The sequence below is a fragment of the Orcinus orca genome, chromosome X (assembly GCF_937001465.1).
Source record: "Orcinus orca chromosome X, mOrcOrc1.1, whole genome shotgun sequence".
NCBI classification, from domain to species: Eukaryota; Metazoa; Chordata; class Mammalia; order Artiodactyla; family Delphinidae; genus Orcinus; species Orcinus orca.
The window spans coordinates 34,849,066-34,863,872 of record NC_064580.1 but is presented as its reverse complement, the minus strand read 5'-3'; the positions used below and the strand labels follow the sequence as shown (position 1 = coordinate 34,863,872).

Sequence of the window (14,807 nt, the reverse complement as noted above, 5' to 3'; positions counted from 1 at the left end):
TATAACAAAGTGAATCAGCTATATATATACATATATCCCCATATCTCCTCCCTCTTGCATCTCCCTCCCCCCCTCCCTATCCCACCCCTCTAGGTGGTCACAAAGCACTGAGCTGATCTCCTGTGCTATGCGGCTGCTTCCCACTAGCTATCTATTTTACATTTGGTAGTGTATATATGTCCATGCCACTCTCTCACTTCATCCCAGCTTACCCTTCCCCCTCCCCGTATCCTCAAGTCCATTCTCTAGTAGGTCTGCGTCTTTATTCCCGTCTTGCCCCTAGGTTCTTCATCACAATTTTTTTTTTTAGATTCTGTATATATGTGTTAGCATACATCCGTTTTTAAACTTCCAAAGAATAAGTGATCTGAGTCATGCTGAACTGTCACTTCTGGTGTCACATCTAAAAAGACAAGCCCAGAGTGAGGAAAAAAATAGAATATCCAACTCTTAACCCCAGTAGAGCACCAGAGAATTGACAAAATCTGAAAACACCCTCAAATCTGAAGTAAATTTAACTGAATATATATGTATGTCTTTTGTGTCTTCTGATATGTTAGGGGGTGGAAAAGAGTCGCCGAGAGAGACTTTTCTAAAGCGGGAAGTGAGCAATGGTTCATTTTCTCCAATGGGAGCCTGGCCCTGCAGGGATCCACAGTGAACTGAGGAAACAATTCAAATCTTAGGGCTGTCTTCCCATGAGTGTAGGATACACTCCCTTACTAGTTACATTATATCTAGCAAAATCCAGAAGAGAGATGATAGCCCAGTTGTGCAAAAAAAGAGCTAACATAGCAGTCCTGAGATGGCTATCTTCAAAAGGCCTGCTTACAAGGTTGGCCCTTAGCTGACACTTGGACTCGGAGGGTCTCCACCACTCCTAGAAATAATAAGGATGGCTCACTACCTAAACTGTTTTTATAAACACTACGGATTACGCTGAACACCTGCTTTCCTTCTGCGAGCCTAGAATTTGGCTTCACGCTAGGCAGAGGGTGCCTATGTGAGCAGCTCCCAGTAAAAATATTATGCACTAAAAAAAAAAAAATATTATGCACTGAGTCTCTAATGGGCTTCCTGGAAGACAACATTTCACACATGTTGCCACAACTGATTGCTGGAGGAATTAAGCATGTCCTGTGTGATCCCACAGGGAGAAGACCCTTGCAAGCTTGTGCCTGGTCTCCCCTGGACTTGGCCCCACGTGCCTTTTCTCTTTGCTGGTTTTTTTATAATGAATCTTAGCCATGACCATATGCTGAGTCCTGTGAATCCTCCTAATGAATCATTGAACCCGGGGGTGGTCTTGGGGGCCCTGACATACCAACTCCTCCACAATATCAGGCGACAGCTCCATCTCAATGCTCCCCTTCACTCCCCACCAGTACCCTCAGATTACATGATACTCAACTGAGACTTAGCTAAGGAGAATTCCCCTACTATATTTTGAAGAGTGAACAGGTTTTATTATTGTAATCAAGTAAGAAAAGCGAAATACCTTTTATTTTGAATGTGTATTTAGGTCTTTTACTCCTTGATCTGGTTTTTCCTTCCTTTGGTGGCCAAGACAGGAACAACTTGTAAGGGTACATTTTTTTTTAACTTTCAAGTTTAAAGTATGTTTCTTTGTAGATGTAAAAACATTGCCGGCTGTCCTTCTGCTCCTGAGTGCATCAAGTTTGTTCTTGCCTTAAGCTTTTTTTCTTTTTTTTAATAAATTTATTTTATTTTATTTATTTTTTATTTTTGGCTGCGTTGGGTCTTCGTTGCTGTGTGCGGGCTTTCTCTAGTTGCGGCGAGTGGGGGCTACTCTTCGTTGCGGTGCATTGGCCTCTCACTGCAGTGGCTTCTCTTGTTGCGGAGCACGGGCTCTAGGCACACGGGCTTCAGTAGTTGTGGCACATGGGCTCAGTAGTTGTGGCTCATGGGCTCTAGAGCCCAGGCTCAGTAGTTGTGGCACACGGGCTTAGTTGCTCCGCGGCATGTGGGATCTTCCTGGACCAGGGCTCGAACCCGTGTCCCCTGCATTGGCAGGCGGATTCTTAACCACTGCACCACCGGGGAAGCCCACCTTAAGCTTTTGTACCAGCAGCTCTTTTTGTCTGAGGTGCTTTTCCCACAGCTTGGCATCCCTGGCTCTGTCTTTTCAGTGAGCTCTCCACTTCACTGTCACCTCCTCAGAGAGGCCTTCCCTGACCACCCTATCTAAAGGCGCCCCCAAATCCACCCACAGATCACCGTGCTTTGACTTCATCATAGCACTTATTTCAACCTCCTATTGTATTCATGCTTTATTTTTTGTTTAGTCAAAGTCTCCTCCCTCTAGAATGTAATTTCCACTTGAAAAAGTGTTTTGTTTGATTTGATCAGCATTTTATTCTCAGTGCTAAAATCCTGGAAGAAAAACTAGGCATTCAGTAAATATTTTTGAATAAATGAATAATTAAGTCATTTGACTAAATAAGTGACATTTTGGAAACTGCATTTAACAGGTTTCAGGAGAATGGCCCAATTTTCTTTCTTTCTTTCTCTTTTTTTTTTTTTTTTCCTGTTGCCACATTCAGTGTGTTCCCCATCCGGTTCTTTTTTCACCAATGGGTAGTGACTTTTTTTTTTTAATTAATTAATTAATTTATTTATTTATTTTGGCAATGCCACGCAGCATGTGAGATCTTAGTTCTCCAACCACGGATCGAACCCATGCCCCCTGCATTGGAAGCATGGCATCTTAACCACTGGACCACCAGGGAAGCCCTGGGTAGTCACGTTTTTTTTTTCCACCAGGCCCCCAAAGCAGTGAGACAGGCAGACAGAGAAGCAACGCCATCAATCAGTGTCAAGTGTGCACTTTTCTCTTGATTCAAAAGGGCCAGCACTGGGCTTCCCTGGTGGCGCAGTGGTTGAGAGTCCACCTGCCGATGCAGGGGACGCGGGTTCGGGCCCCGGTCTGGGAAGATCCCACATGCCACGGGGCGGCTAGGCCTGTGAGCCATGGCCGCTGAGCCTGCGTGTCCGGAGCCTGTGCTCCGCAACGGGAGAGGCCACAGTGGGGAGAGGCCCGCGTACCTCAAAAAAACAAAACAAAACAAAACAACAAAAGGGCCAGCACTACCATTTAAACATCATCCAATCTCTTTACATCTTACAGAGTTTAAGGTCTACAAACAAAAAGCAAGAGGGCAATTGCTATGGATTGTACCGTACATATCGGCAGAGTAGATGTCATTAAGATTCACCTCCTTGCTTCTCCTGTTCAATTACTTCTGTGCAAGGCAGTGGATTTCTCTTGTCTTCTTCAGTTTAGATTGACTGAATTTCTGAATCTCAGCCATATCTTGTTTGTCAGAGATTTTGGCAGATTAAGCAGGAATGGGATGCACAAAAGAAAGTCATGTTTCCACAATAGCTACTCTAACCCCTTTTCTGCCATCCCCATCTACCATTCCAGCCTCCTCTGATATTGTACTAACCTTATTTACTTCGGACCCTAACGATTTCCTCCTGTCCCTCCCTAACTACACCTGTCCTCAAGGTTCAGCCTTCTGGAATTCTCACACAGTGAGACTCTGCAGCTCATTTTCTACCACTGAGTTTATACTTCTATTTCTCCAGCTATCAACTTTACCCAAATTCTTTATCTCCAGTGGCTCATGGACATTTGTACGTGGAGGTTCAACGTTTAATGCAATATGTCCAATACCTAGTCTCTCACCTTCTTCCCGAAGCAGAAACTCCTTTCATTTTCCTGCTTCTGCTAATATATACATATATATTTTAAGAATAACAAATCTGAAACCATTTTGCCTGCACTATCAGTGTACCCTTCACATTCAGTTAGCATGAGACCATATACATATCTTACTAGCTGTCCCTTCTTTACTAACACACTAGCATAGATTGATAGCACAACAGCCAGGATGACTACACAACCTCCCAATTCGGGGTCTCTCAAAGTGTGGTCCAGCCCCGCTTGCAGCAGAATCACTTGAGGAGCTTGTTAAAATATAGATTCCCAGACACCAACTGAACCCTAACCTACAAAATTAGAATTCCTGAGTGTGGGGCGTAGAATTTTGCATTTTAACAGGTTCCCCAACATAATTCTCAAACTAGCTTTAGAACCCTTGGAATTCTCTCTCTACCTCCTATCTCTACCCAGATCCAAATTACTCTGCACCTGTCTACACATAGTTTACACTGGGACACACCTCTGTTTAAGGACTATGACTTTAATACGTTTGCTTACATTTGAGAGTATAAAGTGGGCCTTCGACATCGGAACGCCCTCATTTTATAGAAAAGGAAACTAAGATCCAGAGAAATTTTCACCCATGGAGGTCACAGAGTAGGTAAGTGGCAAAGCTTGGACTAGATCTCGAGTCTTTTGATTTCCAAGCCACGCAGAAAAGAGTTAACATAGCAGTCCCGTCCGCTGTCCTTTGAAAGGCCTGAGTGTAAGATTGGCCCTTGGATGGCGTCTGGGAGCTTCAGTTTCGGGAGGGTTTCCACCATTCCCAGGACTGATAAGAGGAACTCCCTGTGCCTAAAATGTTTTTTTGTAAACAATATGGTTTAAAATGAACACCTGCTTTCCTTCTGGGAGTCTGGAATTTGGGTACATGTCAAACAGAGCATGCTATGGGACCATTCCCCAATAAAAACCCTGGGTACTGAGTCTCTAAGGAGCATCCCTGGTGGATAACATTTTACACATGTTGTCACAACTCCTTACTAAGGGAGTTAAGCGCATCCTGAGTGACTCCACTGGGAGAGGACTCCTGGGAGCTTGGACCTGGTTTCCTTCAGATTTCTCCTCACGTGCCTTTTCCCTTTGTTGATTGTGCTTCGTATACTTTCACTGTAATAAATCATAGCCACACGTCTGACCATATGCTGAGTCCTGTGAACCCTCCTAGTGAATCATCAAACATGGGGTGGTCTTGGGGACCTTGCAGCGCACAAACCAATGTTTTCCATAACTCATTTCACTGCCACTCTCATTGACCGTATAAAAGAGGCAGTAGGAGTAAACCAAAACAGCATGGCCTTAAAAAACGAGCATGATTTAAATGCTGACTTAGCTCCATTACTTCTCTGAGTCATGGTTTCATCATCTATAAAATAACTGGGCCAATAATACTTACTTTGTAAGTTTTCTTTTTTTTTGGCTGCGCTGCATGGCTTGTGGGATCTTAGTTCCCCTACCAGGGGTTGAGCCTGTGCCCCCTGCAGTGGAAGCACAGAATCTTAACCTCTGGACCCCCAGGGAAGTCCCTGTAAGGTTTTTACAAAGATTTAGCGATAATAGTACAAGAGGTCCATAGTATACACCCTTTAAGAAGGAGCTATGATTATTTTCCTTCGAGTCTTTTGGATAAGATGGAATGACCAGAAGGAATTCTATGGATCCAATTTTGTGTATCCATGTAGCAATGGAATTAATTGTATGGACTAAAAAGTCCCAATCACGGCTTCCCTGGTGGCGCAGTGGTTGAGAGTCCGCCTGCCGATGCAGGGGATGCGGGTTCGTGCCCCGGTCCGGGAGGATCCCACATGCCGCGGAGCAGCTGGGCCCATGAGCCACGGCCACTGAGCCTGCGCGTCCGGAGCCTGTGCTCCGCAATGGGAGAGGCCACAACAGTGAGGGGCCCGCGTACCGCAAAAAAAAAAAAAAAAAAAAGTCCCAATCATATTGGGACTTGTGAGCAGATTATTTTTCCTAGGATCTGTGTAGAGCTCCTCTAACTAAGGACATGCAGTGCGAATTGTGTGGAGAGCAAGCACGGAAAAAATATGTTTTTACTCATCCTCGGCTTTCAACCCATGCTTGGCTATTCGTCTCTTGCTTTTGGGGTCCTGCCTACTCCACTGATTTCTGGGCCCTGACCTCTTTCTTGCTGCCAATGCTCACTCCTTAGCTCTTTGTTGGATGTTCATCTGTTCCTCCAGCTGCACCTTCTTCCAACCACGAGTTCACACATGACTCATTCACCATCATTCACTTGGTCCTATATAGAGGATCCCCACTGAGACTTCTTTCCTGACTGTGGCCCCGGCTTCAACCCCTAACCAGCTTGTAATATTTGCTCTTGAATAAAGTATATTTCACTTTTGTGGAAACAGTTATTAGGCAAATATAATTCCAGTCAGTGGCAGCATATTTGGAAGAAAAACTCATTTATGTTTATTTATTCTTTTTGTCCCTTGTATCCAGAAGATGAACACAACACTTCTTAATGCTAACACTGTCCCATCTGAAATACCGTAACTAAAAGGTTTAAAGATGAGTTATTTCAAATCTCTTCAGCAATTCAAATGAGGTGGATTTTTAGTATATACTAGGGTAGCTGCCATACAAAGCAGCCAGTGTCTGCAAGGAGTTGCTTTATGGCACATCATTTTCAGAAAATAATCATTAGTCTTAGATATCAAGGGCGAAATATTTAAACAAAGACATTTGCTCTGTATTTCTCAATCAGACATGATACAATAGTGAGGGCACTGCATGAGGAGTCAGAGGGCCTATGTTTCAGTCTCTAACTATAGTTAAGTGGGTAAGAGCCTTTTCCCACCTCCACTTTCATCTAGGTAGGGCTGAGCTAATAGTACTTGCCAGTAGAATGTGAGTGGAAGTGATTGTGCCACTTTCCTGCTAATGTGGCTTTAAAGCAAGCATCCGGTCTCCATGCTATCTTCCCCTAGCTCCTGGCTGGATGCTGACACCCAGGACACCCTTGGAGGCCACATGTTGAAGATGGTAGAGCCACTCTCATCCAGAGTTCCTGAATGGCCACACAAATACTCAGTCCTTCCGTCTTATCAATCAGGAACATTTGCACTACGTTAAGCCATTGACATTTTGAGATTTTTGTGTTATAGAAGCTAGTATGTCCCTAATTAAGTTGTTTCACTTCTTTATGCCAATATGTTTGGGTTGTTATAAGGATTAAATGAGTTAGAACAATGCCTGACACAGAATAAATGTTCAATAAATGTTAGCTATTAATATCACTACCTGCTCTGATGCTAGCAGGTTATGGGTCATTGAACATGTCAGTTTCCCTGGACCTCCATTTCTTCAACTGTAAAACGTAAGAGTCATGCTTGGACTTCCCTGGTGGCGCAGTGGTTAAGAATCCGCCTGCCAACACAGGGGACACGGGTTCGAGCCCTGGTCCAGGAAGATCCCACATGCCCGGAGCAACTAAGCCCGTGCGCCACAACTACTGAGCCCGCATGCCACAACTACTGAAGCCCGCGCGCCTAGAGCCCGTGCTCCACGGCAAGAGAAGCCACCGCAGTTAGAAGCCCGCACACCATAACGAAGAGTAGCCCCCGCTCATCGCAACTAGAGAAAGCCTGCGTGCAGCAACAAAGACCCAACACAGCCATAAATAAATAATTAATTGATTAATTAATTTTTTTAAATGTCATGTTTAATGACCATATTTCCCAAAGTTTGAAATTTTATAATCAGAAACCTCTTCAAATTGCTAAGAAAAAATATTATCTTAACCCATGGAAAGTGGCCAGAGGATGAGGGAGAGGCATTCAGAACATCAGATAAAGAGGGAAAGAAGGAAAACAGAACAGTCCAAAGGATGCCGAGAGGGAAAACCACTATTTAAAGAGAAGCATATTTTCTTTTTGACATTTATCCATCAATTCTGAAATAAGCTTCAAAGAGAAGATTTACAAACCGTGCTGTGTCCATGAGACTTTCATTCACACCCAAATGAATATCTTGTGTGGTAAGAAAACAAGGGTGTCCTCCCAGAAGTGCAAAGCCTACAGTAAAAGAGAGAGAAAAAAGACATTTTGAAAAAAAGAAAGTAGCCAACAAAATTGTGAGCAATCAGCACCATCTCAATTGAAAAGTCAAAATCTTTCAATCTCACCAGCCTCTCTGATAGGGAATTCCCAGGGAAAGCATAATGAGGAACGGAGAGAAGTAGATGAAATTTTCTGTACCAGCGCTTAACTCTCCTTCAGATGTGTGCCCATTTCTCCACCCTCTTGTTGAGATCTTGGCAATATGGGGCATGTTCTCATTTGGAGACTATACCTCATTTTTATTCTTTAAAATATATAATGATGTCCACCAGGAAAATGGGAAAATAAACTATAGTATGGGATATCATGGATTACAATGGAGTACTATTCAGTAATAAAAAGGAATGCACTACTATACGTACAACATGGATGAATCTCACAAGCATTATGCTGAATGAAAGAAACTAGACACAAAAGAGTACATAATGTATAATTCCATTTATATGAAGTTCTAGAATGGGCAAAACTAACATAGAGTGGCTGAAATTAAAGCACTAGTTGCTTCTGGAGAGGCTGATTGGCTGGGAAGGAGCATTGGTGAACTTTCTGGGGTTACAGGAATACTTTATACCTTGACAGTTTGTATGTTACAAACCCATATACGTGAGTATATGTATTCCTCAACACTTATTGAACTGTACACTTAAGATCTGTGCATCTTCCAGTATATAGATTATAGGTTAATTTTTTTTTAATAAATTTATTTTATTTATTTATTTTTGGCTGCATTGGGTCTTCGTTGCTGCACACGGGCTTTCTCTAGTTGTGGCGAGCGGGGGCTTCTCTTCATTGTGGTGCGTGGGCTTCTCGTTGCAGTGGCTTCTCTTGTTGTGGAGCACAGGTTCTAGGTACGCGGGCTTCAGTACTTGTGGCACGTGGGCTCAGTAGTTGTGACTCGTGGGCTCTAGAGCGCAGGCTCATGTGGCACACGGGCTTAGCTGCTCCATGGCATGTGGGATCTTCCAGGACCAGTGCTTGAACCCGTGTCCCCTGCATTGGCAGGCAGATTCTTAACCACTGCACCACCAGGGAAACCCAAGCCCTTAATTATTTAAAAATTGAAAATAAAGTGAGTATTGAAATGGCAATTTCAGGTCACTAAAAGTCAGCAAGATCAGAAGGTCATTCAACTGCTGTATTTATCCTCCAACCAAGACAGGGCTAAGTACCACTCACATACTGCCCTCACCACTTTTCAGCCCTCCATGGGATGTGAGGTTATTGCAGACATCTGAGCAGATGAGGATGGCTCCTTCCCCACCCTCATAGCACATTCCATTGGTCTGGGGAGGATGACACAGAGAGGGGCCTGCCCCAAGCCATAGCTAAACTCTGTGGTAACAAGGAGAGCCCTTTTACCACATGCCCTGAGGCAAAATTATGGGAAATGGTGACATCCAATCAGAACTTTACTTTCTCATTTGAGACAGGTTCAATAGGCAGGCTTTCTTAGATATACAGTGTAAAGGCAAATAAGTATAATTACAAGATAGAGACGTGTCTGAGGAATTTTGCAAACATTACTTTTTTCCTCCTTATTGTAATATACCTACTTTGTCTTTTGGAAAATATGCAACAGTCACAATTTTCTAATCCTACTTGTTTCCCATGAGAAAGGAGGAAATCATTAATCTCATGGTGAGTTGGGGGACAAAGAGTTTTAGACTCATGAAGGGGAATTTGACCCAAAGTCTCATGAAACAGCCCACTGAAACCTTAATGCAATTTGAATGTGGATAGGTGATATTAACAAATAATTTTTATTAGGTATGATAATGATATTGTAGCTATACAGAAAATATTCTTATTTATTTGAAATATGCATACTGATATATTTTGAGGTAAAATTTCATTGTAGCTTTAATTTACTTTAAAGTATTTCACTAACTGGGACTTCTCTGGCAGTCCAGTGATTAAGACTCCATGCTTCCACTGCAGGGGGCACGGGTTCGATCCCTGGTTGGGGAACTAAGATCCCGCATGCCATGCTGCGTGGCCAAAAAAAAAAAATTTCACTAAGAAAAATGAACAGATAAATCAAAGAAGGCAACATATTAACAGTTGATTGATGTAAGGGGTATTGGGGTGCTCATTATGCTAAACTTTCTACTTTCTGTTCATTTGAAAACTTTCCTAAGTAAAACAACAACAAAAAATCCACGACAAAACAATTGTTCTCATTTCTGTTACTACATTTAAAAAATAATTATATTCTACCTATTTCATACTTAAAAGTATTCTCTTATAAATGCCCCGACCAAATGGTTTTTTAGCTACAGGTCACTATGCTCTGACTCTAGCAATGACTAGTCACAGAGCACTACCAGGTGATGGCAGTTCAGAAACTTTCTTCCACTGAATCCTTCACTCTGACAAAGAGCATATTAGATATTATTATAAGAATTTTATAGACAGGAGTTTTGAGAGTCAAAGAGTCTAAAAACTTGTTCAAGATTGTTTTTAAGAACCTGGAGCTTTCTCCTAGGAGAGCCAGCCCCTAAGCCAACTTACATTGGGATCTACAGAGGCAGGACAACATAGTGGAACTAGATTCAGTCTTCATCTGAAAATCAGGCAGTTTGCCTAGAGCCCTAAGATCCCTTGCAGATCTGATGTGCTACATCCCAGGTAGAATGAGAGAACATGAAACACACAAACAGTCCTACTTGCTATGGGCCTTGTAATAAAGAATCGGACTCAATTTGTGATGTTTGATTGCTACCCACCATCACTCTCCCTTCTCCTCCCGCCCTGTGCACGGGCATCTTCACCCCAGCCTCACCCCACAACCACAATAAAAGCACAAGCCATATAATTTTCCTGCTCTCTAATGCCACTTTGGGACCAATTTTGGAGCTAGCCCTACTCTCCCCAGAAAGCCACATTATGTGAATAGTAAACCTTTTCATACCCTCTTGGTGCAAGTATGTTATCCTCACTGTCAACAATGAAACCAAATTTTGGTGGGAGGCACATCTTGTCTCTGTGGAGTGACCACAACAGGTCCTAGCCTCATGGCATGGTTCTAAAATTTATTCATTCATTCGAAAAGTATGTGCCTGGTGCCGTTCTAGGCACTGTGAAAAGCATTGTAAACAACAAGGTACAAGTCCCTGCCTACCTGGAACTTTCATTCTAATGGGGGAGAGATAGATAATAAAGTGAATGAGTAAATTAAATATCTTGTATGTTAGATGTTGACAAGTGCTACATGAAAAATAGAGCAGGGAGGGAGGATTAGGCAATGTAAGGAATAGGAGTTATTTTAACGTGGTCAAGGAAGCTGCATTGAAACATACAAGACAGTGGGAAGAGCATGTCTTGAGGGCCTGAGGAAGGGTCATGACTGGTGGATTCACGGCACAACAACAAAGGTAGTGTGGAAGGTATAGAGTGTGTGAGGAGGAGAGTAATAGTTGGTGAGGCTGCAGAAGGAAGGTGGGGAGGAAGCGACAGCTTTGACTTTTGTCTGAGTGAGACGGGAAGCCATCAGAGGGTTGGAGCAGAGGATGACATGATTGGACATATGTTTTAATAGAACATCCATAGTGGGGCAAGGGCAGGAGCAGGGAGACCAGTCAGGACACTTGCAAAAATCTGGCTGAGAATCGATAGCTTGGACCAGCATAGTAACCACTGAAGCAATGAGAAAATGATTGGATTCTTGATATATTTTGAAAGTAGAGCCAGCACTCAGTTGATAACCTTACTTCCCACCTCAATGAAAAAAATGGTAACAGAGAACTTCCAGATTCCATCACCCCATTTCCATACTTGTCAGCATCTGTACCTATATGTTCTGCTTCCCTTCCTGTTCAGCATAGATGAACTTTCCATACCCCATGTATGAACTAGAAGCCATGCCCCCTCACCTACTCAAGAATGTTGCTCTACCAACTCTTCCCTTTCTCTCTTACATTACCTGCATCGTGAATAGGCTATTCTAATTTTTTCACTCATTAATTTTAAAAATGCAAACTTTCTCTTGTCCTTATTTCCCTTGCCAGGTATCCATTTAATTCTTTGCTCTCTTTGCAGCCAAACTCTTGTTTTTTCTTTCTCTCTCCAGTTCCTCATCTCATTTCCTTCAAATCTATTCCCATAAGTCTTTGGCCCCCCAACATGGCACCAAAACTCCCCTCACCAAGGTTACCAATGACTTTCACATTGCTACATCTAGTGGCCATTTCAGTTCTTATTTTTCTTGACCTTGGAGCAATTAACAAAGTTGTTCACTGCCTTGTCCTTGATAAACTTCCTTCGCACACCATCCAGGACACCACACACTCTTGCTTTTACATCTACCTTGGTAGTTGCTTCTTCTCAATCGCCATTGCTGGTTCTTTCTCTTTTCCTTTACCTCTTAATGTCGATGTTCCCCAGGGCTAGTCCTTGGTCCTCTTCTCCCCGTCTACACTTATTTCCTTTATAATTGTATCTGGTCCCATAGCCTTAAATACCATCTGTATGCTGATGACTCCCAAGTATTCTAGGTCAAATTTCACTCCCCTACTCCAAACTAATACCCAGCTGCCTCTTCAACATCTTTGCTTGTGTGTCTAAAAGACATCTCAAACTCAATACTTCCAAAACTGAACTCTTGATTTTCCCCTCCATCCTGCCTGACCTGCTCTATCCTGCTCCATCCTGCCCACAGTTGCTCAGACAGAAACCTTGAAGTCATCCTTGATGCCTCTCTCTTACCTGATACATCAGGAATCTTGTTGGCTCTCCCTTCGAAACATATCCCGAATCTGGCCCTCCTACCCCTTCCTCTGCCACCACCCTGGCCCCAGCCTCTATGTACTATAGCAACCTACTGACAGCTTTCCCTGCTTCTATCTCATCTGCACCCCCAGCCCCGAAGTTTATTTTCAACAGAGCAGTCAGAGAGATCCATTTAAAATGCAGGTTAGGTCACATTCCTCCTCTGTTCAAAACCCTCCAAAGATTTCCCTATTGTACTCAGAGTAAAAGGCAAAGTCCAAATAATGGAGTACATGTTTCTCCCTCACTTCCAGGCAGTCTTCTCCTTGCCGAGAGCGCTTATCACCTTCCAACGTGATATATCATCCACTTAAAATGTATTATGTCTATTGTTTTTCGTCTGTGTACCAACTAGAATGTCAGCTTCATGAAGGCAGGGATTTACCTCTCTTTTTTTCACTGATATATCAATCTCAGGAACCTAGAATAAATACTGGTACATAGTAAGTATTCAACAAATACTTACTGAACAAATGCAGGAAGGATTTTGACTGTGGAGAGAGGACCCATTCTTTTCACTTGCAAACATCTCCTAATTTTGTTAATGGAATTTTCTATTACGTGTGAAGTGAGCTAATGCGATTTAGTGACGATTATAATCACTAATCACTCTTGAGCCCTTAATCTATTTCTAAACAGGGGAAGTCACCTAAACAAAAATGAATACTGCACATTCGTCAAGAAAGTATTTACGGTGCACCTACGATGTGCCTGGCACAGGGATGAATGCCATTGAGGGTTGGGGACTGTGGAGGAAGATTTCAGAGAAAGTTTAAGGCCTCCTGGCAAGTCTGCTTGAAGTCATACTCTTACTGTGACAACCCAGGATTTGTTTGTTGGCTTTTCATTTTTCTCTTTGTGCTATAACGAAGATTCCCGTCAAGCCTGGACTTACGAGGTAGGGATAGGAAGAGAGGTTACAGAAAGTGTTAAGAAATAGGAGTGGAAGCTGTGAATGAAGAATGTTGCCTGCCCTGTCAGCACACAGATGATGCTGTGGGCTATTATCAGCCACTACCACCGCCCCGAGGGTGAGTCCTGAGGGAACTCCGAATGGAGACAAAAGGGCTGCCCACTGCCAAGCCCTCAGTCACTACAGGCACCCCAGCAGTGCACCCTGAGGGGACTCCGGATGGGAAAGAATGGGATACTGGCCCTAGATAATTAAGGTGCAGATCAAAGGAATGATTTCCATGAGCCCAGATTCTTGCTTCTTCCCATACATAAAAAAGTGCTAAATTCAGTAACTTGAGATGTCTGGTTTTCTTTCATTAACGGTAATTTTTTGATGTTCCCACGACCTGGATTTTGTTGCAAACACTCCTGTATATCCTGGTTCCTCCCTCACCTCTTCAGAACAGTCCCTCAGAGCTACCTGAGAGGCTGCCTTCCAGGCTTAAGTCCTCAGCAAGTCCACCGAATAAAACATAATTCTCAACTTTTAGGTTGTGCAATTTTTTTCAGTTGACAAAGCCTTCAGCAGTTCTTGAAGAAGATTAAACGGGAGGACATTGCTTCTAAGAAGGAATTGCCTCTGCAATTTTTGGTCACCGATCGAAAAGAAGCCTCAGACCCCAGTCCAAAAGTACAGGTCAAGCATTCACCAGTTCATCAGACGTGGATGGCATTAAGTGGTTCTGGAAGGTGTCAGAGGTTCTGAGAAGCCACCAGGAGCTGCCATTGCTGAGGAAAGGAGGACAGCTGGACGGGTCTCTACTCTCTCTTCACTCTTCATCCAGAGGAGTTTGTTTTTATCTGTTTCACTTGTTTATGCGTACACATCAGATATTTTTGAACAAAGGATTTCACCTGTTAATATCTTAATTTCTGTCTGGGAAAATAAAAGTACATCTTATTTTACTGTTTCTTTTCCTCACAGATCTCTGCAAGCTTTGGAGGAAGGGTTATAAATAGAATTCACGCTCTGGAAATGTAAAGGCTCTGAGAGCTCTTGCTGGTAGAACTAAGGCAGCTATTAACCTCTCTGTGCTTCGCTTTCATTCCTGCAGCATAGTATCACGTTTTTTATATTGCCACCTCTGTAAAGATGATGAATTTGAAACAGCTTGGAAAGCACTAGCTTCCATTTCACCTTGAAAGTCAAATACCAGTGTTAAATAATGAAAAGAACCATCTCGTAGGATGCCCTGTGCATTTTTCCATCAGCTGCCGCACTTACCAAGATTAATAAATGTATCCACCTATCT

General features: G+C 43.0%; 2 protein-coding genes and 1 pseudogene across 5 annotated transcripts in view; 1 reads left to right on the top strand and 2 right to left on the bottom strand.

Annotated features, from left to right (window-relative positions):
* Positions 1–14,807, top strand: part of RPGR (retinitis pigmentosa GTPase regulator) — a 268,015-nt gene that overhangs the window by 149,122 nt on the left and 104,086 nt on the right. The window lies entirely within an intron of this gene.
* OTC (ornithine transcarbamylase) overlaps positions 1–14,807 on the bottom strand; it is a 56,722-nt gene that overhangs the window by 29,119 nt on the left and 12,796 nt on the right. The window contains exon 4 of the mRNA XM_004281343.2: positions 7,701–7,788. Within this exon, the coding sequence (XP_004281391.1) occupies positions 7,701–7,788 (88 nt within the window). The remainder of the gene's footprint in view (positions 1–7,700; positions 7,789–14,807) is intronic.
* On the bottom strand, positions 1,763–3,344 carry LOC125963066 (thymosin beta-4-like; annotated as a pseudogene).